The sequence below is a fragment of the Capricornis sumatraensis genome, chromosome 5 (assembly GCF_032405125.1).
Source record: "Capricornis sumatraensis isolate serow.1 chromosome 5, serow.2, whole genome shotgun sequence".
Taxonomy (NCBI): domain Eukaryota; kingdom Metazoa; phylum Chordata; class Mammalia; order Artiodactyla; family Bovidae; genus Capricornis; species Capricornis sumatraensis.
The window spans coordinates 85,396,353-85,422,412 of record NC_091073.1 but is presented as its reverse complement, the minus strand read 5'-3'; the positions used below and the strand labels follow the sequence as shown (position 1 = coordinate 85,422,412).

At 37.5% G+C, this 26,060-nt stretch overlaps 1 protein-coding gene across 1 annotated transcript in view; it reads left to right on the top strand.

Annotated features, from left to right (window-relative positions):
* Nucleotides 1–26,060, top strand: part of SUGCT (succinyl-CoA:glutarate-CoA transferase) — a 766,325-nt gene that overhangs the window by 308,687 nt on the left and 431,578 nt on the right. The window contains exon 12 of the mRNA XM_068972899.1: nt 19,522–19,624. Within this exon, the coding sequence (XP_068829000.1) occupies nt 19,522–19,624 (103 nt within the window). The remainder of the gene's footprint in view (nt 1–19,521; nt 19,625–26,060) is intronic.

The following is a 26,060-nucleotide window of genomic DNA, read 5'->3' as shown; positions in this document are numbered from 1 at the left end:
TGTTCTTTGGAAGGAATGATGCTGAAGCTGAAACTCCAGTACTTAGGCCACCTCATGCGAAGAGCTGACTCATTGGAAAAGACTCTGATGCTGGGAGGGATTGGGGGCAGGAGGAGAAAGGGATGGCAGAGGATGAGATGGCTGGATGGCATCATCGACTGTATGGACGTGAGTTTGAGTGAACTCTGGGAGTTGGTGATGGACAGGGAGGCCTGGCATGCTGCAATTCACGGGGTCGCTAAGAGTTGGACACGACTGAGCCACTGAACTGAACTGAACTGAACTGTATAATCGTAAGGGATATGATTTAAGTCATACCTGAATGGTCTAGTGATTTTCCCTACTTTCTTCAATTTAAGTCTGATTTTGGCAATGAGGAGTTCATGATCTGAGCCATAGTCAACTCCTGGTCTTGTTTTTGCTGGCGCTATAGAGCTTCTCCATTTCTGGCTACAAAGAATATAATCATTCTGATTTTGGTATTGACCATCTGGTGATGTCCATGTGTAGAGTCTTCTTTTGTGTTGTTGGAAGAGGGTTTTTGCGAAGATCAGTACATTCTTTTGGCAAAACTCTGTTAGCCTTTGCCCTGCTTCATTTTGTACTACAAGGCCAAAGTTGGCTGTTATTCCAGGTATATCTTGACTTCCTACTTTTGCATTCCAGTCCCCTATGATTAAATGGACATCTTTTTTCAGCATTAGTTCTAGAAGATCTTGTAGATCTTCACATAACTGTTCAACTTCAGCTCCTTTTGCATTATTGGTTGTGGCATAAACTTGGATTACTGTGATATTGAATGGTTTGCCTTGGAAATAAACAAAGAACATTTTGGTTTTTTTGAGGTTGCACCCAAGTACTGCATCTTGGACTCTTGTTGACTGTAAGGGCTACTCCATTTCTTCTAAGGGATTCTTGCCCACAGTAGTACATATAATGCTCATCTGATGAGCATTAAATTCACCCATTCCAGTCCATTTTGTCTTGCTGATTCCTAAAATGTCGATTTTCACTCTTTTCCCAAAATCAGACCCTAATCCAGGGACTTGGGTACAAGTAATTTATTAGGGAAATAATCTCAAGAAACACAATCACTAAGGAGGAAAGTGAGGCAGAGGACAGTGCAGCCCAGCAAACTGACATAGTGGTAGTGGTGTTCACTTGCTCAGTTATGTCCAACTCTGTGACTTCATAAGCTGTAGCACACCAGCCTTCCCTGTGCTTCCCCATCTCCAGAGTTTGCTGAAATTTATGTCCATTGAATTGGTGATGCCATCCAACCATCTCGTCCTCTGTTGTCCCCTTCTCCTCCTGCCTTCAGTCTTTTCCAGCATCAGGGTCTTTTACAATGAGTTGGCTCTTTGCATCATATGGCCAAAGCATTGGAGCTTCAGCTTCAGCATCAGTCCTGGTGAGTATTCAGGGTTGATTTCTTTTAGGATTGACTGGTTTGATCTCCTTGCTGTCTAAGGGACTCTAAAGAGCCTTTTCCAGTACCATAGTTTGAAGACATCAGTTCTTCGGCACTCAGCCTTTTTTATTGTCTAGCTTCCACATCCATTGGTGACTAGTGGAAAAATCATAGCTTTGACTATATGGACCTCTGTTGGCAAAGTAATGTCTCTGCTTTTTAATACACTGTCGAGGTTTGTCATAGCTTTTTTTCCAAGGAGCAAATATCTCTTAATTTCATGGCTGCAGTCACCAACCACGGTGATTTTGGAGCCCAAGAAAATAAAGGCTGTCACTCTTTCCACTGTTTCCCCATCTATTTGTCATGAAGTGATGGGACCAGATGCCATAATCTTCAGTTTTTGAATGTTGAGTTTTAGCCAGCTGTTTCACTCTCCTCTTACACCTTCATCAAGAAACTCTTAATTCCTCTTTGCTTTATTCCATGGTGTTAGAAAAGCCTACATGTGAAGAACAGGTACAAGCATTTGGGGTAGGCAGCTGTCAGCAGGCTGGAACTGTCCTTAGCTGCTTTAGAACTCATGTTGGTTAAGGGCACGTTGAGTGGGTGTCTACAGCCTCTGCAAATGTTGTTGTCAGAGGGTAAGAAAGACTGAATAGAATCATGGTTGAGATAAGTTGAAGCACCAATTAGACTGCTTATCTTTCAATACTTGGCCCATCCTATTAGTTCTGAGATATTAGGCAAATGTGTGGCTTTCATGTTTCTTTTTTTTTATTTGTAAATCGGGGTTAATAATAATCCTACCTCTGTAATTGTTGAGAGACTTAAATGAGCAAATGTAGGTAGGGCCTGCAGCAGTTGCCTGGCATATGGCAAACACTTGTTAAATATTCAGTTCAGTTCAGTCACTCAGTCATGTCCAACTCTTTGTGACCCCATGGACTGCAGCACGCCAAGCTTCCCTGTCTATCACCAACTCCCGGAGCCTACTCAAACTCATGTCCATCACATCAGTGATGCCATCCAACCATCTCCTCCTCTGTCATCCCCTTCTCCTCCTGCCTTCAGTCTTTCCCAGCATCAGGATCTTTTCCAGTGTGTCCATTCTTCACATTAGGAGGTGAAGAACTCCAAACGTTTTGGAGTTTCAGCTTTAGCATCAGTCCTTTCAATGAACATTCAGGACTGATTTCCTTCAGGATTAACTGGTTGGATCTCCTTGCAGTCCAAGGGACTCTCAAGAGTCTTCTCCAACACCACGGTTCAAAATCATCAGTTCTTCGGCGCTCAGCTTTCTTTACAGTTCAACTCTCACATCCATACGTGACTATTAGAAAAACCATAGCTTTGACTCGACGGACTTTTGTTGGCAAAGTGATGTCTCTGCTTTTTAATATGCTGTCTAGGTTGGTCATAACTCTTCTTCCAATGAGCAAGCGTCTTTTAATTTCATGGCTGCTATCACCTGCTGCAGTGTTTTTGGAGCCCAGAAAAATAAAGTCTCTCACTATTTCCATTGTTTCCCCATCTATTTGCCATGAGTGATAGGACTGGATGCCATGATTTTAGTTTACTGAATGTTGAGTTTAACATCAAATTTTTCACTTACCTCTTTCAATTTCATCAAGAGGATCTTTAGTTCTTCACTTTCTGCCATAAGGGTGGTGTCATCTGCATATCTGAGGTTATTGATAATTCTCCTGTCAATCTTGATTCCAGCTTGTGCTTCATTTTAGTAATCTGGCCAGGAAGCAGTTAGTAAGATGGTAGTTAATTTGTTTTGAGTAATAGAGTTCTATTGATGAAGTTCAAGTGTTCAGTCTTATTTGGCAGCATGTCCTATTGACCTATATTAAGTAAACACAGAAAAAACTTTAAAAAAATCTTGGTTGCTATTAAACCTTGTTTCTCTTTGTGCATTTATTATTTTAGGACTTATATAAATTTTTAAGAATTTTGTTTAAAATAAAATTGGCTCCATTTAAACCAACTTGATTACTGTCATTACAAGTTTCCATAAATCTGATGATGATAGTATCCAATTATCCACAAATCTGTCAATGACATCCTCTGGGCCCTCATTTAAATTCAACAAGAGTAACTACCTTTACTCCCCATGATTGAAACTGAACTTTTTTGTCATATCTTTACTGGCTTCCAATTCACACAATTATTTCATTATATGATCTGCTATTTTCTCCATCTTATCCAGAAAGATATTTTGAATGACATTGTTAGAAGCTTTTTTGAAATCCAGGAATACTTTGCCCATTTTATTTCCCTCACAACGCTGTTTAGAACCCAATCAAAAAAGAAAATGAGGTTGGCTTGGGATGATTTTCCTCTAGGAAAACTATACTGGTTATCTAATACTCATGACTTCCTCCTGTAAGTATTAAAAAGAAAAAGTATTTTAAAGTCCTTCATTCAACAAATATATATGGAGCTCCCATTCTTCCAAGCAACATTTTGAGTCCCAGGGTTACTTTTCCAAGATTTAACACCAAATGAACAAAATCCAGTTTCCCCATGTTCAAAAATGGGCAATAATCATGCATCCTTACAAAGTTATTACTATGATTTAGTGAGTTAAGTTATGGAAGTACCTAGCACATGCCAAAGTGAAGAAGGTACTCAATATATAAATTTCCTTTCCCAGGTTCCAAAAGAGTCATTTAACTCTCTGTTTTAAATGGGTTGAAAATAACTCATTTATCCACTGATCTATCAATCCATCCATCCAGTCATCCAGATAGGTGTACATTCAGTCACCTTTCATTACTTACTTCCTTATTTATTAAGGTGATAGAGTGTTGGAAGAAGATGAGAAGAGCTTGGATTTTGGAGTTCATGGTATTTATGTTCTAATCCTGGCTCTAACTCTTACTAATGGTATGATCTTGGCAAGTCACTAAAACCTCTCTGTGCTTCAGGCTCCTCATCTATCAGATGGGAACAATGATAGTATTTATGGTGTAGGATTGTTGTATTAAATGTGTATTCTATGTTAAGTGCTTAAAACAGTGTCTGGCACATAGTATATGTCATATAAATGTCAATTATCAAATGTCAGACTCTGTTCTGGTAAAAAGCTACAACAGAGAGTAAGGCAGACTCACTTCCTGTCCTATAGTACTTAAAGTTAGTGGAGATCACCATATGCTCTATGAAGCCATGAAAATGCTTTAATCAAATCTGCTTGTTTCTTTTTGTTGTTGTTATTGTTGGTAAGGGTTTGAAAATCTTGAAAAAGAATATGATGAACATTGAGTTCTATTTATATCTTGCCAAATTGTTTCAGCAGTTTTGTTAATGTATATACACAATTAGATATAATTATATGCACATATAATTGTGAGTTCTGTTTTTACATTTGCTTAAGTATTTTTGTGTATATTGTATAAAGTGCTTAGTGTGTATTGGCTATATATTTACTTTAAATTGCTCATGTGCTAATCTGTTATATAAATATTCTGCAGTATATGAAGGTATTTTGCAATTCTTTAGACATTTAAGATATATAAAATGTTTTGCTGCTTTTGAAGTCTTTAATTTGGTTATTACTATACAAATGGAATCATTCCAACTGAATGAACAGATTTATACTTTTTATTATTTCTTAACCAGTTGTTTTCAAGAAAATTTGAATTAATTTATAATACCACAGTAGTATATAACCATTAATTTTTGCTGCTTCTTAGAGTAGCTAATGACACCTAAAATATTTTAGCTTGTATTTCTTAAATTTTAAGGGGATTGAGCATGCTTCCCTCTGTTTACTTATTTTCATCCTTGCCCTTTGAATGAAATACTTCTTTTGTTGATGTATGGATATGGATTGCTTAAGTTCTTTACATATACCATACTGAGGGATAGGTAAAGGATGTAGGTGTATATAGTTGATATAAGAAGACTTTCTGGAAAAGCATAGCTGTTCTTTTAACATATTGAAGGACTGTTATCGGGAAGAACATTGCATGAGGCTCCCCAGGATTTGCCGAGGATCAATAGGTGGAAGTTTCCAGGGGCAAATTCTAGGATGTATCTGAACATTTGCTTTAAAATTTATAGTACTGGTTCTTACCTGGAAAGAATCTTAGAATCAGGGAAAGTAGATTAGTGTGAGTGGAACTAGGAAGAATGAGAAATAACAGAAAGATTGGAACACTGGAATTCTTATTAAGAGATTTCCAAATGTGAGGTGAGTTGCTTCTGAAAATACTGTCCTCCCTGGCTCACCATCTTCTCTACTGTATACCTGCCAAATCAGGTTAAATGACCACTTTTCTGGGTTTTAAGAGTTGGAGGAAAATGCCAGTAAAACTCATTCCACCTCTGAGATCCTTTGAAATAAAATAGCATTTTATAGCCTATAACTTTTTCTTTATGTCATTGTCATGTTAGTGTATTGTGTACAGTAAAAATAATGTTCCTTTTCCTAAGGCTGTTCATGGAAGAAATCAGATGAGAAAATGGGTAGATTTTTGAAGCAATAGATTTTCATACTTCATTTGAAAATTTCCTTTGTTTAATAAGTTTAAATTAAATTCAGTGTAGACATATTAAAAACAGGGTTTTGAAATAGGAAAATGAGCAGGATATGGATAAGAGAGGGGCTTCCCTGGTGGCTCAGACTGCAAAGAAACCACCTGCAATGCAGGAGACAGGTTTGATCCCTTGGTCAAGAAGGCCCCTTGAAGAAAGGAATGGCAACCCACTCCAGTATTCTTGCCTGGAGAATTCCATGGACAGAGGAGCCTGGTGGGCTAGAGTGGGACATGACTGAGTGACTCACACTAACTATGGATAAGAGAGATAAAGACAAAGATGACAGAGATAAAAGTGACAGAGGAGAATAGAGCGAGGTAATTTGGGAAAGCAAACTACCACATATTTCTTTCACACACACACACAAACCTAGGAGAGATTTCTATGATGTTAGAAGCTATTTGAGCTAAGTCACCTGCTAAAAGTTCAGGAAAACTTATTTTACCTTAAAAAAAAGTTGAGAAAAGTACTGAGATCAAATCCTATGCAAAGTTATTATAAGATTAAAAAATGGAAAAAGAAGAAAAATATTTCTATAGGCAGTGAAAACATGCCATAGAGATATGCCTATAAAACAGATAAAAAATGAAAAAAAACCATTAAAATTGGCTATTTAGGGTCTCTTGAGATTGCATATGAATTTTATGCTGGGTTTTCTATTTCTGCAAAAAACATCACTGGGATTTTAGTAGGGATTGCATTGAACTGTAGGTGACATTTTAACAATATTAAGTCTTCCAATCCATGAACATGGGGTGTTCCCATTTATTTGTGTCTAATTTCTTTCAGCAATGTTTTGTAATTTTTATTCAGTCTTGAAAAGGAAGGAAATATGCTACAATGTGAATGAATCTTGAAAACATTATAAGGCAAATACTGTATGACTCCACTTATAAGAGGTACTTAGAGCAGTCAAAATGGTAGAGACCAAAAGTATAGTAATGGTTGCCAGGAGATTAGGAGAGAGGGAGGAATGGGGATTCATAATTTAATAGATATAGAGTTTCAGTTTTTCAAGATGAAAAGAATTTTGGGGACAGATGGCTGTGATGGCCCCACAAAAATGTGAATGTATTTAATGTCACTGAACTGTACACTTAATATGGTTAAGATGGTAAATTTTATGTTATATGTAGTTTAAAAAGTAAAAAGGGAAAAAAATTGTGATCCCTTAAATTTTTTAAAAATATATTCATATAAAATGCTCAATGATATGCATAAATCAACATTCAGTTCAGTTCAGTTCAGTCGCTCAGTTGTGTCTGACTCATTGCGACCCCATGAATCACAGCATACCAGGCCTCCCTGTCCATCAAAACTCACAGAGTTTACTCAAACTCATGTCCATAGAGTCGGTGATGCCATCCAGCCATCTCATCCTCTGTCGTCCCCTTCTCCTCTTGCCCCCAATCCCTCCCAGCTTCAGAGTCTTTTCCAATGAGTCAACTCTTCGCATGAGGTGGCCAAAAACTACTGGAGTTTCAGCTTCAGCATCAGTCCTTCCAATGAACACCGAGGACTGATTTCCTTTAGAATGGACTGGTTGGATCTCCTTGCAGTCCAAGGGACCCTCAAGAGTCTTCTCCAACACCACAGTTCAAAAGCATCAATTCTTCTGCACTCAGCCTTCTTCACAGTCTAACTCTCACATCCATACATGACCACTGGATCCTTGACTAGACAGACCTTTGTTGGCAAAGTATGTCTCTGCTTTTGAATATGCTATCTAGGTTGGTCATAACTTTCCTTCCAAGAAGTAAGCGTCTTTTAATTTCGTGGCTTCAGTCACCATCTGCAGTGATTTTGGAGCCCAAAAAATAAAGTCTGACACTGTTTCCCCATCTATTTCCCATGAAGTGATGGGACCAGATGCCATGATCTTCGTTTTCTGAATGTTGAGCTTTAAGCCAATTTTTTCACTCTCCTCTTTCACTTTCATCAAGAGGCTTTTTAGTTCTTCTTCACTCTCTGCCATAAGGGTGGTGTCATCTGCATATCTGAGGTTATTGATATTTCTCCTGGCAATCTTGATTCCAGCTTGTGTTTCTTCCAGCCCAGTGTTTCTCATGTTGTGCTCTGCATATAAGTTAAATAAACAAGGTGACAATATACAGCCTTGATGTACTCCTTTTCACATTATTTCTGTATAATAAGGTTATAGTTGATTTTGCTTCTTCTTTTGTGTCTATTGACATTTAAATATTTTCTACAACAAGTATATATTGCTTTATTAGTAGCTTTTTACAAAGAGATCTTGATTTAAGAGGCTTAGTTTTTGATATCAGCAACCCTGGTATGAGCAACTGGACACTGGCAACATGGGCGACTTTCCTATATCATGTTTACAATGATGCCGCTGAGGCTGTAGGGACAGTCACAGCAATGCTGGTCAGTCCAAACCATTATAATATACGATTTACTCTTTACTTAAAATTTGTGCAAAGCAGAACATATTTTGGAATTGTGATCATTAGTATGGATAGGAATTATTAATGAGGTAATAATCTGACTTGTAAGACATAGTGCCTGAGCAGCTTAGTAAGTGACCTGATGTATTTAAGAGCAAGCTCTTTGAAAATTCCATCATGACCCTGCACTAGAAGGCAGTAATAGGGGTCCCTGGATGGATGCTTTCACTATCTTTTGTGTGGCTTGTGAATTGACATGCAGACAAAGAAGAGAGTTAGTGAATGCTAGCAGGACAAAAAAAAAAAAAAAGATCTTAAACCATAATTTATCAGTAATATGTAGAGATAAATTCCTAAGAGGAAATAAGGTCTAAGGAAATTACAGGAAATATTAAATCTGTGATTCTGTTTACGGTAGAAACGCAACCAACAAATTCCAGCTGTTTCTCTGTGGGTTATAGAAGTGTCACAGGCCTGTTTATAGTTACTGCACTGCAGACTCCAGCCTGGTTCTTATGGAATCCCACTGGTTTGGTTTGGGTTTACTCAGATTTGTCCAAAGAGGTATTTCCTATAGGTAATACATTTATGGAATGTAGCCCTGTACCACATTTTTGTTCCTTTGATATCTATTCTACTTTCCTCTTCTTCCTGCCAACAATTTGCCTCCCCAGAAATGTTAGTATAGTTTTATTTATTTAACAATTGTGTAGCACTTGTACCATTACAGTGTTCTGAATACCTTCAAAGTATTAATTCTTCTAATTCCTCATGACAAATTTATGAGCTAAATAGTACTTCTTAAACCAACATAGAAAGCAAAAACCTTGAAGGACAAGAATTATGATTTGTCTGTGTTAAAGTTAATAGTTTCTATATTAAAAAATAAAATACTGAGAAGCCAAAAGACAAGCTACAGTTTAGGAGAAGAAATTTGCAATGTGTGTAACTAGTAAAAGATTTGTATGTAGACTATGCAAATGTTCATTTAAGTCAATAAGGAAAGAAAAACAGTTCGACTGAAAAAGGACAAAGAATATGAAGAGGAAAGAACCAAAAGGAAAAAAAAAAGCCTATGAAAAAATGCTTAGCTTCTCTAGTTGGGAAAAAATACAACTTAAAGTAACCATGAGATTCCATTCTACCTCTATCTGATTGGCAAAAGTTGCATCTGACAGTAACAAAAATTGGTGAGAATATGGTAGAAGCAGAAATTGACATCAACCACACTGAAGGGCAATTTGGCAAAATCTAAGGCACCTGACAATGTGCCTACTTTATGACTCAGCATTTCTTGGGCCTACTTTATAACTCAACAGTTCTATCTCTGTATATATATTGTAGGTAATCCATCCCATATGAACAGAGAAATGTGTAAGGTTCTATTGAAGCAATGTGTACAATAGTAATAAATTGGATACAATGGATCATTAGTATGAGAAAAGATAAGTTGTGGAATATTCATACAGGCATGTGCCCAGTAGATAAAATAAATGAGCCAAGTCTATATGCACACATATGTATAGATCTTGAAATGAAAATGTTCAATCAAGTTGCAGTATACAGGCTAAAAATACACAGCATGACAGTTTATAATGCCTGTGGTGGATTTGTTCAAACAGACACACACATATGTAATATGAGTGCAGTAACATGAGCAGAGAGATGCACACGGCCTAGGATGGTGGTTACTTCTGATGTGAATAAAAAGGGGAATAAAGTCAAGGAGAGGTACAAAAGGGGCTTTGTGTTCGTAAGATTTTGTTTCTTAAAAATATGAAGCAAATATGCTAAGATGTTATGAAAAATGTGAGTGGGTGAGGGCACATAAATATTTATGTTATTTTATTTTCTGTCCTTTTCTACTCCTGTACTTTTGGGCATATTTGAAATATTTCACAACAGTAAAATACAAAAACTAAATTTAATAATTTAAAAACTAACTTTAGTGGATAATGCTCTTAAATTTCCTTTTAAAAATCTTTGGTGATGTTGGGGGTATTCCTTGGTGGTCTAGTAGTTAGGACTCTTGTGTTTCCACTGCAGGGAGCCTGGGTTTGATTCCTGGTTGGGAACTAAGATCCTGTATGCCACACGGTGTGGCACCTTCCACTCCCCCCAAAAAAGGACATTGAGGAAAATAGTACTTGGAGAAGAATACTTCAGAAACAACCATAATTTAAAAACATCTTTGGGAAGCTTTGCTATGATATTGAGATAAACTCATTCAAAAACTTTTATGTTATATGGGTGCTTGGTGTATGCGTGCTAGGTCTCTTCAGTCATGTCTGACACTCTGTGACCCTGTGGTCCTCCCGGCTCCTCTGCACATGGCACCAGGCACATGCACCAGACAAGAATACTGGAGTGGGTTGCCATGTCCTCCTCCAGGGAATCTTCCCGACCCAGGGATCCAAACCCTTGTCTCTTATGTCTATTGCATTGGCAGGTGGGTTCTTCACCACTAGTGCCACCAGAGAGTTCAGTTCAGTTCAGTCACTCAGTCGTGTCCGACTCTTTGAGACCCCGTGAATCGCAGCACGCCAGGCCTCCCTGTCCATCACCAACTCCCAGAGTTCACTCACACTCACGTCCATCGAGTCAGTGATGCCATCCAGCCATCTCATCCTCTGTCGTTCCCTTCTCCTCCTGCCCCCAATCCCTCCCAGCATCAGAGTCTTTTCCAATGAGTCAACTCTTCGCATGAGGTGGCCTAAGTACTGGAGTTTCAGCTTTAGCATCATTCCTTCCAAAGAAATCCCAGGGCTGATCTCCTTCACAATAGACTGGTTGGATCTCGTTGTAGTCCAACGGACTCTCAAGAGTCTTCTCCAACACCACAGTTCAAAACCATCAATTCTTCGGTGCTCAGCCTTCTTCACAGTCCAACTCTCACATCCATACATGACTACTGGAAAAACCATAGCCTTGACTAGACGGACCTTAGTCGGCAAAGTAATGTCTCTGCTTTAGAATATGCTGTCTAGGTTGGTCATAACTTTTCTTCCAAGGAGTGAGCCACCGGGGAAGTTCTTTGTAAAGTTTTGTATTCAGTTTTCACCGGCTTACAAATAACGCATTTGGTAATTCTCCAATGTTTTTGTTGTCTCTGCAAGATATTTATTTAGCTTTTTAGGTTTTCCCCCAAACTATTTTGAATTTAAAAGCGCAGTTTTCTGGGTCTAGTCATCTGTGTATCAAGAAGGTAGTGTGCTAAGAGAGCTTTCCACTATTCTGGAGAGCCACCTTCATGGTCTAATAGGGAAATCCACCAATGTTTTTTTTTTTGTGTGTGTGTGTGTGTCTGTGTGTCTCTGTGTGTGTGTATGGGATGGAACTAGTATGTGAAAATTTAAAAAGATTAATGGATTTTAGGTTTCAGATGTATAAACATCTAAATTTATTTTCAGAAGTCTGTAGTTGGTAAGTCCATGATTCTACCATAGAGATAGTATAGCAACAAGACAGGTATACATTTCTACTTATGCATAAATATACAAAGCTTTTTTAGTAAGTTGATTCATATTTCCAATTATATAAAGAAATCATTATGTGAATTAAAGTATGCTTTTGTAACATAAAGCCATATTCTAATATGTTCGTATCTTACATTTGAATCTTGTGGTTCTCTGGATAACATAGAAAGTCCCTAAATTGAAACATTATAAGCTAATGTGACTGAGGTGAAACCTAGGGTAGTTGTCAGTTTACCCTAGAAAAATGGTGAATTGTGACCTGCCCTTACTGGTTAGCCTTGCTTTGATTGTTTTTTATAAAAGTTTCCATGTCCTCCAAGAGTCACATAACCGGAGCAATAGGATGTTTGCCTGAGTTGTGTTTTAGGAACTTGGAGTCAGCTGTGTCCACTTCCAGCTTGAGATCACTGAGTCGGGTTAAGACCTCCGATCCCCTCTCTGGGCATGTGCAAATATCGACTCTGTGACCTTTTGATGTCAGAGGGCCAGAATCTCCACCCTCATGGCAGGCTAGTGCTGCTATTTTCTGAGCATGTCTCCGACAAAGAAGCCTGTGGCTTGGTTGCATCTACTCAGAACAACTGCCTCCCCTTTTTCATGTCTGCCATTACCTTTCTCCCCATGCTGCTCCCCATGCCTCAGTTTTTATCCCTTAAATATCCCCAGCCCCTTGGCCTTCAGGGAGACAGATCTGAGACTTTTCCCTGTTCTTCTGACTTGGCTGCTTTCGGAAGAAGCCCTTTCTCTGCTGCAATCCTCATTGTTTCAGTGTTTGGCTTGCTGTGCACCAGGCAAATAAACAAACTCTTATTATTCCGAAAGAGTCATATATTCATTCATTCAGCAAATGTTGAGTGCCGACTATATTTTAAGTGATGGGGCTATAACAGTCAAGAAGCAGTCTGGTTTTCTAGTATGGAAGGAGGTAATGATCTTGGGGAAGAAAGCAGTTGGATGGATTTGAGACATCTAAAATTTGTGATTTATGGAAAGGAGGAAATTGGAGGCAGTAAGTTTTATTGTTTAATTAATTAATTAATTGGCTGTATTGCCTCTTTCTTGAGGTACATGAGCTTTTCACTGTGGCACATGGGGTCTTCTCTCTAGTTGCAATGTCCAGGCTTCTCATTGCAGTGCTTAGGTTTCTCTAGTTGTGGTGCACAGCAGACTCTTTAGTTGTGGTGCATAGGCTCAGTAGCCCTGCAGCATGTAGGGTCTTAGTTCCCCTACCAAGGATTGAACCTGTGTCCCCTGCACTGGAAGGCAGATTCTTAACCACTGGGCCACCAGGGAAGTCCCTGGAGGCAGTAAGTTTTTAATCAATTATTGCCATAGACCATGTGTTATGAATCAAAGGCCTGGATAGTGATAGTAATAGTGGGAATAGAGGAATAAAGCTTAACTTTTGAAAAGTTGATTCTTCAGTACAACTATATATAAATTATAAGAAATGATGAGAAGACAAAGTTCCAGATTTAGCCAAACATTTGAGTTCAGACAAAGTGGAATATTAGGTTTATGGGGAAAATGGAGGTTGAATCATCCATGGGCAAGTCGTGTTTATAGGGGTAATACTGCAGCTGAGTGGAAATATTCTGTGGTAACCAGAAAGCAAGATCAGGACTAGAAATATGAATTTGGATATCATCTGCATAGCAATAACAAGATTCCTTAAGTGCATAAAAGAAAATGAAGACTATTGGGACTAGAAGAAAAAAGTTAAAGAATTAATAATAAAAAAAAACAAACAGAAATGGCCAAAGAGGTATTAATAATCCAAAAAGGTATTGTATCATAGGAGTTAATTACAGGATAGATCCGTAGCATCAAATACTGCACAGAAAGCATGTAGGATGAGGACTGTGGAAAGAATATTGGGTCTGTCAAGTGGTCACTGTAGACCCTTGGAGACTGGGTAACAAAAGGTGTTGATGACCAAGTCAGATTTCTGAGGCTCAAGCAGTAATGAAAGATTGGAAACAGATAAATAGCATAGTAAAAAAAGATGTAAGAATGTCTGGAAAACTTATTTTTTCAATTGAAAACTTGCTTCTGGTTGACAATAATATGGAGGATATTGATGAGGAGGCAGATTTAAGAAGCATCAGGGGTAGACAGCATGGTGCCTCCTGTCAAGTTTCTTTTTCTCTAAACTCATCAGTCTCCTTCTGTTCTCAGTATCAATGTTGATTTTGTCAGTCCTCTAATGAAAGACCTCTCTGGGTTCCTCTTTGCCAGTGTAAATGCAATATTCTTAGCAGAGCTCATGAGGTGCCTCATACTTTGGTTCTAACCTCCCTTTTCCATTTCATCTTTTGCTACTTGAGACACAGGAGATTTCAGATTCTTTCCAGACTGGGTCTTTGTACACCTTGATCTTTCTGCCTGAAGATTCTTATTCCCATCTTTCACATGGAAAATTCTAACTCATCCTTCAACACCTGGCTCAAGTGTCACCTCATTTTTGAACTCTTTGTGACTCCCCCAGGCCCTGTGCAGGTCTCCCTCTTTGGTGCTTAACCTGGAAGTTATTCATTCATATTTTTGTCTCAGCATCCTGCACTGTAATTCATAAACTTTCATAACTGTGTTCTCCATTAGACAATGTGGTCTCTGGATATAATGACTTTCTTTTTTATTGTTGTAATCCCCATGACTGGCACGCAACAAACCTGTGAAAAGCATAGGAATGAATGAGTATTCATGTAAAGAGATTTGCCTTGAGGTATATTGGATGAAAGTGAAGAAGCATCTTAGTGCTAAGTGAAATAAGCCAGACACAGGAATACAGATGCCGTGTGATCTCACTCACTTATGTGTGGAATCTAAAAAAAGTTGAACCCGTAGAACTGGAGCGTAGAATGCTGGTTGCCAGGGGATATGGTGTGGGGGAAATGAGGACATACTGGTCAAAGGGAATAAACTGTCAGCTAAAAGATGAAAAATTCTGAGCTCTAATATACAATATGGTAATTATAGGTAATAATACTATATCAAATACTCAAAACAAATAAGTGTTCTAACCACATACACAGAAATGATAACTGTTAGGTGATGGATCCATTGATTGACTTGATTTTGGTAATCATTTCATAATGTATACGTTTTTTAAAATCATCATATTGTTCTCCTTAAAAAATCCTATTATACAAACTAAATATATGTGATTTTTGTTTGTTATATCTCAAAAACATTGGGAGGGGGAAAGCTATATGAATTTGAGCAGGTAAATTTTCCTGAATCTGAGTTTCCTTTTGATCAAAGGAGAATAATACTTACCTTATAATGTACTTGTGAGAATAAAATCAATAAGATATAGATCAAACAATTAATGACCAGCATTAATTGTGTCCTTAATGAGTAATAATTAAATATTAATGAAATAATTGCCATTTATTATAACAATTATTAATAATAATTTATTGATTATTTCCAAATCTTATCTTCATGGCATGGATCTCTTACTAGTAGATCTATGGTCTTGAATTTGGCTGCAACTTTAGTCCAGTCTCTAAAGAGAAGAATTCGGGTTTGTTTTATAGGTTAAATTTTGATGTTAAGAAATTTAAACTCAAGTCTTCCTAAATAGTGTAATCTGATTAACAGTAATCATTTGGCATCAAGTAAATTCAACAGAAATGTAGAATTAAATATATGGGTTGGTTGATTAAGTTCACAATTAAGTCTGAATTGTTTTATGAGTCTCCAGATAACTTCCCAGAGGAGGCTTCTAGCTTTGGGGCCAGATCCAAGGACACTCTTCTTGTCTTAGCTCAGGATTGTGTTGCCCTGAGTGATTTAAATCAGCTCTTTGCATATTTTTTTAGCAAAATTTTTGTGGTTTATAAAAACATGTGCTTACAGGGTTTTTTTTTTTTTTTTTTAGCATAGATAAAGGAAAGGATTCTACATCAGATTTAGATCAAGAGATAGATTTTCAGAAGAAAATGATGGGTATGTCCTCTGGGAGTAGTGGAATGCAGTGATGTTTGGTCTCTGACTGATTGAGTTTAAGGCACTTATGAACACGTCCACGCCCACACCCACGCAAATACACAAACAGTGGTCACACTTTAGCTCCAGACGCTGCATTTCTTTCCAGTCTCACATCCAGAGTGCATCTGATGTTTTCCATAATGTGAAATAAATCCCTCTCTTGCTCAGTGGTGAAAAGCTTATATAAATACTAAAACTTCAAATATTCCCCTGAGTTTTTGTTGGCAAGACTGCAGCTACGGGTTTGTTTAGATATTGACATGCATTTTCTGTGCGTATCTTTCAGGCCACTTGGGTGAGTTCAGTGGTGATAAATTCATTTGTCTTAAAAATGTACCATACTAACCATTATAACACTCTGTTTATTAACACTTAAGTAATTGATACCCTGATTGGAAAGGTTCAGGTTCAAAGTACCACTTCTATTCTTTCAACGTATATCATTTTGGTGATATCTATCTATCTATATATCTTAGGAAATCTTGGCCAGGAGATGACTTTAACAGTCATTGAGCAGAAAACATGGATGTGAAGAATCCACTAATTCAAAAGACATTTAACCTTGCGTTGTGGTGTTCCCATGACAGAATATCTTTCAGCACTTAGAAGTGAGAAATTTTATTATATATTAAATAAGGATAGTTAACATTATTGGGCCATAATTAATGAGTGTAGTGAAAAGTCTTTATCATAATGGAGAAGAAAAGGAAGGCAATATTTTTAGAGGCAGTAATCAATGCCTGGGCTTTCCAGGTGGCTCAGTAGTAAGAATCTGCCTGCAAGTGCAGGAGATGCAGGTTTGATACCTAGGTCAGAAGATCCCCTGGAGAAGAAAATGGCAGCCCACTCCAGTATTCTTGCCTTGGCAAACCCATGGACAGAGGAGCCTTGTGGGCTACAGTCCATGGGGTCACAAAAGTCCAACAAAGAGTAAGATTTAGTGACTAAAACAACAACAACAACAACAATCAATGCCTGGTGTATAGTAGACAGTCCTTCGTTCAGTTCAGTTCAGTCGCTCAGTTGTGTCTGACTCTTTGCGACCCCATAAATCGCAGCATGCCAGGCCTCCCTGTCCATCACCAAATCCCGGAGTTCACTCAGACTCACATCCATAGAGTCGGGGATACCATCCAGCCATCTCATCCTCTGTATCCCCTTCTCCTGCCTCCAATCCCTCCCAGCATCAGAGTCTTTTCCAATGAGTCAACTCTTCGCATGAGGTGGCCAAAGTACTGGAGTTTCAATTTTAGCATCAGTCCTTCCAATGAACACCCAGGACTGATCTCCTTTAAAATGGACTGGTTGGATCTCCTTGCAGTCCAAGGGACTCTCAAGAGTCTTCTCCAACACCACAGTTCAAAAGCATCAATTCTTCGGTGCTTAGCCTTCTTCACAGTCCAACTCTCACATCCATACCTGACCACAGGAAAAACCATAGCCTTGACTAGACGGACCTTAGTCAGCAAAGTAATGTCTCTGCTTTTGAATATGCTATCTAGGTTGGTCATAACTTTTCTTCCAAGGAGTAAGCGTCTTAATTTCATGGCTGCACTCACCATCTGCAGTGATTTTGGAGCCCAAAAAAATAAAGTCTGACACTCTGTTTCCCCATCTATTTCCCATGAAGTGATGGGACCAGATGCCATGATCTTCGTTTTCTGAATGTTGAGCTTTAAGCGAACTTTTTCACTCTCCTCTTTCACTTTCATCAAGAGGCTTTTGAGTTCCTCTTCACTTTCTGCCATAAGGGTGGTGTCATCTGCATATCTGAGGTGACTGATATTTCTCCCAGCAATCTTGATTCCAGCTTGTGTTTCTTCCAGTCCAGCGTTTCTCATGATGTATTCTGCATATGAGTTAAATAAGCAGGGTGACAATATACAGCCTTGATGTACTCCTTTTCCTATTTGGAACCAGTCTGTTGTTCCATGTCCAGTTCTAACTGTTGCTTCCTGACCTGCATACAGATTCCTTAGATGGTTATAAAACAAGTGGATGTATAAATAGGATTAATTACATTCCTAGTGAAATGTAATGGCACCCCACTCCAGTACTCTTGCCTGGAAAATCCCATGGACAGAGGAGCCTGGTGGGCTGCAGTCCATGGGGTCGCTAAGAGTCGGACATGACTGAGCGACTTCACTTTCACTTTTCACTTTCATGCATTGGAGAAGGAAATGGCAACCCACTCCAGTGTTCTTGCCTGGAGAATCCCAGGGATGGGGGAGCCTGGTGGCTGCCGTCTATGGGGTCTCACAGAGTCGGACACGACTGAAGCGACTTAGCAGCAGCAGCAGCAGTGAAATGTAATCCTACCTTCATTAAAAAATTTTATTAGATCCTTATGTGAAAATTTATGATTGAGCACAATTGTTCATATTTTGTCTTTCAGAGACTACATTAATTCAGTCTTTTTTTCTTTTTATCTGTTAGATGGCAATGAAGGAAGTATGGTTAAAATATTGATACTGCATTTATCCTTTTTTTAAATAGTGGAAGAAATCAATTTGTTTGACAAATTCCCATAGAATCTACTGATCTGAGATTAACTCTAGCAATGTCTAAAAGAGCTGAATAGAAGCCCATGCATATTAAATATTTCTACATTTCCAGTAGTTCTTCCATATTGATGAAGCATTAATACTTTAATACTTCAATATGTGCTGCTAATAATTCACTACAGCTAACTCTTTTAAAAAATCCCTTTTAACCTATATTGTTACTTAACTAAAATAAGTTTACTATTTTAACAGGTAACAGTTCTAAAATTCTTCATATATTATGAACTATGAGTGTTCAGTTGTCTTTGAGGATCCAAGTTTTTTCCTGTGTTCACTGTCTTAACAGAAAACCAAAAGACAGTATATTTCATTAATGAAGTAGGTCCCCTTCCCTTAAGACATAATAGAGGAAAAAGGACATCAGATAAGCTTTTGTGTCTGAGAAGTCCAATTCTAAGTTACAGTGGAAACAAACAGAGGTAAAGGGCTTGGATGAATTTAGATACTAGTCTTTGTATGTCTCCATTTGTTCTGATCAGTAAGCTACAGTGCAAGTACCTAAATAGTTAAGGTGTTTTTTTTTTTTTTTTTTTTAGGCCAGGGATTGTGCCTGATAATTGTGATGTGCCTTAAATATAATGCAGATAAAACATATAACTTTCTTTTTAAAATAGATTCACTAGTTTATTTTTTGTTTTGAGGAATAATTTAACATATGTGTATCTATCTTAACCTCATATACTATTCCTGAGATCTAAAAAACCACTTTGTAAATGACATTATGCTCAAAACTGCAGTAATATTATATTATCATTATTAAGTTCATCAAGTGTTCAATACCACATTTGAAGCTCGGTTAATGCAAAAGCTCATTTTATACCTAATCTTTCTTCTCTGAGGGACTCTCTGTCGAAAATTTTATAGGGGAAGAAACAGGAGGAATTTCAACTCTGTGGTTGGTTTTTAAACAAGGGGACCTGAGTGACTATTCTTATCGCTTACAGGGCAACTGAAATTGTTTCATGTTGGCAACATTCTGTCAAAACTAGGCACAAGGAAAGTTAAAGAAACATATTTTTGTCCTTATCAGTTGCTTTCAAAGAGGGCTGTATGAGAAAAAAGGTTGTGTTCTTTAAGTATAAAGGTGCATCTGTTTTGTTATCTGTTCCTAGGTTTAAAGAAGAAATGACCAGCAAGTGGTTACAGCTCTTTGAAGGAAGTGGAGTCCCGTATGGCCCGATTAACAACATGAAGAATGTGTTTGCAGAACCTCAGGTTTGATTTTTGAAATTTTTAGGATGTTTTGGTTAAAAACACAAGAATTTACCTCTTTTTTTCTATCCAGACTGATTCATATAAATGTACATTAGCCATTGGTCTTGAAAAGTCATATCACATGATTTTTTACTCTAGGTTAAATTATCCATCTGAAGTAAAAAATAATCAAAATTTGGAACTGGCTGTCTACAATTATACTTTTATATCAATTAGATCTAACATATTTCTCCAGCGTCACTACATGACATTTTTAAGGTCAGGGCATTTGTTTTTTTCCTGAAAAATGGAATAAAAACAATTGAGAGTTGGGATCAGGCACTCAGAGATCATTCTCTGCAGGAAGAAGCAGGAGTAAGAAATGTGTAATTTTCAGAGTTACAGTCCCCCTCTCACCATATGGTTATTTTAAAATGGGTAGAGAAGTCATCATTAATTTTGCTGATTAGAGACATCTATATGCTTTGAATAATGTGCAATATTCATGAAGAAGAAATAAAATTGAATAGAGATTCATGCTGTACATTGTTTACAGACTCCTTGAGTTTCAGAAGTTGGGAATATCTGAAAAAATATTTCTTCTATAACACTGTTCAAATGATTATTTTGAGATAAGGTCAGAATAATAAGTTCTGATGTTATTTAAACAGCCTCACTGCAAGCAATTTACCATTGCTCAAATCCACATATTAATCCCATAATGTAGAGGAGCTCCCTTTTTCTGTGAAACTTTCACTGTGATTATTCACGTATCTTGTCAGCTTGCAACATTTCAAAATTATAGTCTTTCTCTTCATTTTTTTCATTTTTATAATGGTAGATTTTTCTTTGAAATAAGTTGCTGAAAATGGAATACACTTTTTGAGGGAGAAAACTGACCTAACTTTGGTACCTTTGTCTTACACGAATATTTGTTTAAAGGAAAATTGAAATGTATTCAAATCAATGATTTCAGTATTTACTGGAGGAAAAAAAACAAAGGTGATTAATGCAGGAATTCTGCTCTGTGCTATTTTTTTGGCCAATATGGTAATTGTGGAAAGGCTTTGTTCCTAGTGAAAGAATGGTCAATAAGAATTGGAGGAAAGGGAGTCCTCTTGATACAGACTGAGTCTTTGTTAAGGGGTCCCCACTACACTACATTGCTGGTGAATGCTGGTGATTTCTTGTGATGAGGTAACAGTGTGTATACCCTGAATGTCACAGACCAGAGGGCCAGTTATCTCACTTCATAAGTTGAATGAGGCCAAGCTTTGGCTTTAAGCTGTTGTGGAGGAATGGGTGGGTTTTACCATTATTCCCCTGCTTACAAGTAGAACTGAGGTGTGTAGGGCTTCCTGTGTAACTCAATTTGAGGGCACATTTCTCTAGAGATAATTCCTGAGAGTTCTTCCATCAGTGTTTCTGTTGGCTTCACCTGTGTTTCATTGGGAATAAAGGCACCAAAGCAGGAATGTTATTTTAAAAATTATTAGATATATTCAAGGATTACTTATTTTTTAGGCTTTGATAAACAAGGATCTAAGTTCCTACACTTAAAACTGTTCACTTTGTGGGCTGGCTCAAATTGAATATTGGGTAAATAGGATTTTCATTCTCAATTTTCTCTTGTAGATCAGTTTAATTACTTTCATTTTTGGATCGGAACTCCTTTGGACCTACAGGAAGTTTCTAGTATTGGTCTGTGGCTTATTTTTAGCACTGAAACAAAATTTCAAATAGAGAACATAATATATCCTAAGCCAGGATACCAATTTTTTCTTCTCCCTCAAAAGTCTCTGAAAAATAGCTTCTTATCCACCAAAACCAAATTCTAATTGTTACAGTTCCAGCATGAAAAGTTATTAATCATACAGTTATGGTTATTGACAGTCATACTCTAGTTGCAAGAATAGAGTTGGTTTCTTTTATACATGATTTCATTCTTCTTTGGAATTTAAATACCAAAATCTGTGTATAAAAGTATCTGGATTTTTAGAAAGACTAGAGAACAGTGTAGTATTAATGCATTTTAAATATGAGCAAAGATTACTATGACAATTGTATGTAGGACTGTTTGGCACAAGAAATATGGGTATCATCTTTTCCCATGCCTAGAAGTGTTTGGCTATTTTAGAAGGATTCTCTATCACTAGGTATTTTGATAGGACTGTAGAAGATGAAAAAAACAGGGAGTTAAAAATTTCTGTATATCCAGTTTTTTAAGGAATCTCCACACTGTTCTCCATAGTGGCTGTACTAGTTTGCATTCCCACCAACAGTGTAAGAGGGTTCCCTTTTGTCCATACCCTCTCCAGCATTTATTGTTTATAGACTTTTGGATCGCAGCCATTCTGACTGGTGTGAGATGGTACCTCATTGTGGTTTTGATTTGCATTTCTCTGATAATGAGTGACTGATGGTGGGAATGCAAACTAGTATAGCCACTATGGAAAACAGTGTGGAGATTCCTTAAAAAACTGGAAATAGAACTGCCATATGACCCAACAATCCCACTGCAGGGCATACAGACTGAGGAAACCAGAATGGAAAGAGGCACGTGTACCCCAATGCTCATCGCAGCACTGTTTACAATAGCCAGAACATGGAAGCAACTTAGATGTCCATCAGCAGACAAATGGATAAGAAAACTGTGGTACATATACACAATGGAATATTACTCAGCTATTAAAAAGAATGCATTTGAATCAGTTCTAATGAGGTGGAGGAAACTGGAGTCTATTATACAGAGTGAAGTAAGTCAGAAAAGAAAATACCAATACAGTATATTAATGCATATATATGGAATTTAGAAAGATGGTAATGATGACCCAATATGGGAGACAGCAAAAGAGACACAGATATAAAGAACAGACTTTTGGACTCTGAGGAAGAAGGCGAGGGTGGGATGATTTGAGAGAATAGCATTGAAACATGTGTATTACCATATGTGAAATAGAGCGCCAGTCCAGGTTCGATGCACGAGACAGGGTGCTCAGGGCTAGTGCAGTGGGATGATCCTGAGGGATGGAATGGGGAGGAAGGTGGGAGGGGGGCGTTCAGGATGGGGAACACATGTACACCCATGGCTGATTCATGTCAATGTATGGCAAAAACCACTACAATATTGTAAAGTAATTAGCCTCCAATTAAAATAAATAAATTTTTAAAATTTTGATAAAATAAATTATTAAAGAAAAGCTAGCTTATGATAATATCTAAAAGGGAACTACTCTGAAAGTTCATTTAATAAACCTTTTATTGTATTCAACATGTACTATGTACTAGATGCTAGGGATTTAGCATGAATTTAGTAATTCTTTTACTTTCTGAAAAATAAATTATAAGTTGACTTAAGTAGCAAGTACCCAGTAAAATTTCACTGATGCATGAATCAGGGGATGAGTGAGTTGGTTAACTTTGTAAAGTATAGGTTTCCAAATAATCAAGTGGCTACTATCCCCCCTGTGTGGGACTGACTGACTCATATGTGGAGCTGGCTGAGAAGCCTTTGAAACTCCAGGGACTAAGCATAATACAATAGCTAAGACCATGGAATCAGAAGTGTTGGGAAGTTTTATAAGATTTCTAGGCTTCAGTTTCCTCAATGCTCAAGTAATGAAATAGAACCTTTTCTCTATACTGGAAAGTTAAATGGGATAATGTTTATCAAAGTCACATAGTAGGGATTGTTAAATGGTAAATGTTCAGTAAAAAGTAATAGCTCTGGTTATGGTGCCCTTCACGGTTATATTTTACTAAAAGATATCTTTACTTATCATGTAGTAGATAGAGGCAAATCCAGTGTAGCTGTGAGGATAGGGATCATCAGCTTGACATCAAGCTCTAGCTAATATCCTTTTAAGGAAATGCATCTGCAAACTTTGTGCCAAGAAGTGCTTAGCCTGTCATTTTTCTGATTACTGAAAATCTTTTTGTTTTCCATTTTCTATAAAAGTATGATTTCCGTTCAAGGTGTCCTCCCTTGTTTTTCCCCTGATGAGCTGTGGAGTTTCTTGGCCCCCAGTACATGGAACTGGCCACTTCTGTTCGGATGTGGGACTGCGCCACTGGCGCCCGGGGCCCAGCTCTTCATGTGTGCCTGGCCAGCACAGCTGCTAGTACAACTGAAAATTGATTTGGGTGAAGTACAAGGCCTGGAACATGGTGCAGGAAGTGAAACTTTGATGAAGTGAAAAGGGGTATGTCTAACCAAAAAAAAAAAAAAAGAAAAATAGAAGCATCAAAGAGCAGGAGAGAATTTTCTGTGAACCTACTTATCAAGTGGACCATTTATATTTCATCTCTGGTTTGAACATGGTAGACAAGTTTACTTGATGTTTGAAATTATTCCTGACCAAAATAATGTCTTCATAGTCTCATGCTCTGAGAAAACTTGCCTTTTAACTCAATGGAAACTACAAATGATTTTTTTCTTGGATAGATGCAAGGTTGTCTACCTTTTATCCTCTGATTATATGCTGCAGTCCTTTGCACAGTTAAAATGATCCTGCAGGCATCCACTGTTAAGTCAATCAAGAATACTACAGGGGGTTTTGGTCTGCATTTACTGATAGCTCTGAGAAGTTTTGATCCAAAACCTTTTTAGTGGGAGTTTTATTGTTTTTTTCTTCCTCAGCGATACATTATCTGAGGAAAACTCTGTGCATTATAGAAGTATAATATAGATTATTGGCATATAGATTTTAATAGTCATGTTTCCAAGTGCTTTCTAAAAATATCTTCTTTTAATCAGGCCAAGATTGTGCAGTACATTAAAAGAATTCTTAAAAAGCTTAAAAATCTTACTAGATGACCTCAGTATGGTCCTATTTAACATACCCTTGGGAACATATGCATGAAATACATTGTGGTTTGAGGTTTTCCAACCCAAATAAACTTAAAAGAAAATGTAGCTTTTAATAGAAACTATTCAAATTCCTGCAAAAATAGGTATGGGTCTCGCCACTGAGAGGATTTAAAAGCATTATTATCTACTATGAGAATCAAAAGAGAATTTGTTATCCTGCTTTTTCTGTTTTGCTCAAGACCATATATTTGGTGGTTCTAGTGTATGACCATTTTTGAATGAACTTCTCAATTAAAAAAATATATATATGAATAATTGAACCGCTGACAAATATTTTTATTTCTCCTTGATGCCATGACCTGTGGGGTGGGAAAGAAAGGGCAAAGGGTGTCGCAAAACTGGTGTTATTTAACAGAGTCTTCATATTTGTACCACACAAGTTGAAGACATCAGGTGTAAGACATCACCCTAAAGCATCACTTCTGAGAACTATTGGGAGGGAAATATCAGAACTGAAATATCACAGCTGGCCCTGATTTTAACTGGTGCCAAACACCTGCAGGCCCTAAAAGGATACCAAAACAAAACCCCACCCTGTGGCAGCAAGCCAGCCCTTAACAACTCTTCCTTAACTTTCCATCACCATCAAAATTAATTTAACATTTTCTTCAGAAACCTTATTCTTCCTGTCCCAGAAGGCCATTACAACTCCTTTAGCCAATCTTTCATATGGGATAAATATGTCATAGAAACAAACAGAGTGAAGTCTTGAAATATTTGATCACTTAAAAATTATCTGTTGTTTTCATATCATTATTTGTGGAAGCCTGTGAAGTTGGAGGCTTTATTAATCTCTAGGTTAGCTCATAGTCTCTAAGTGATTTTGTTTTAGCACATTTTGGCAGAATATCTGAGCATCTGGGGGAAAAAGCCTTCAATATTCATATAGTAAGTGTCAGAAGCTCCCCAAAATACAGAGCTATTGTTCAAGCCCTTTCTACCTTATACATACAGGCACACATGTGCACACATGAACACACATACACACATGCACTGTTGATGTATTTCAAAGATTGCTTTTTGAATGACATTCATTAGTTGCATAGCCCTGAGAGGGTTATACAAATCAAGCAAAATTATATCCTTGTTTCTAATACTGCTGGGAAATATGTACATACAGTGCTCCCTGTAACTGGAAAACGGATGATGAAGATCTGAGGTAAAACAGTTTGTCTGGATATGATTCTTAGTAGACAAGAGATTAAAAAGTAGAATTTATGTTTATCTGTCAGTGTATATGACACATTTCAGATGATGAACAAATTCAGACGTATTATGTGTGTGAATATTCAGTCCCGAATATTCATTGGCAGGACTGATAGTGAAGCTGAAACTCCAATACTTTGGCCACCTGATGTGAAGAACTGACTCATTTGAAAAGACCCTGGTGCTGGAAAAGATTGAAGGCAGGAGAAGAAGGGGAAGACAGAGGATGAGATGGTTAGAAGTTAGATGACATCACTGACTCAATGGGCATGAGTTTAAGTAAACTCCGAGAGTTGGTGATCGACGGGGGGGACTGCAGTTTATGGGGTCACAAAGAGTTGGACACGACTGAGTGACTGAACTGAACTGAACCACTCTAAT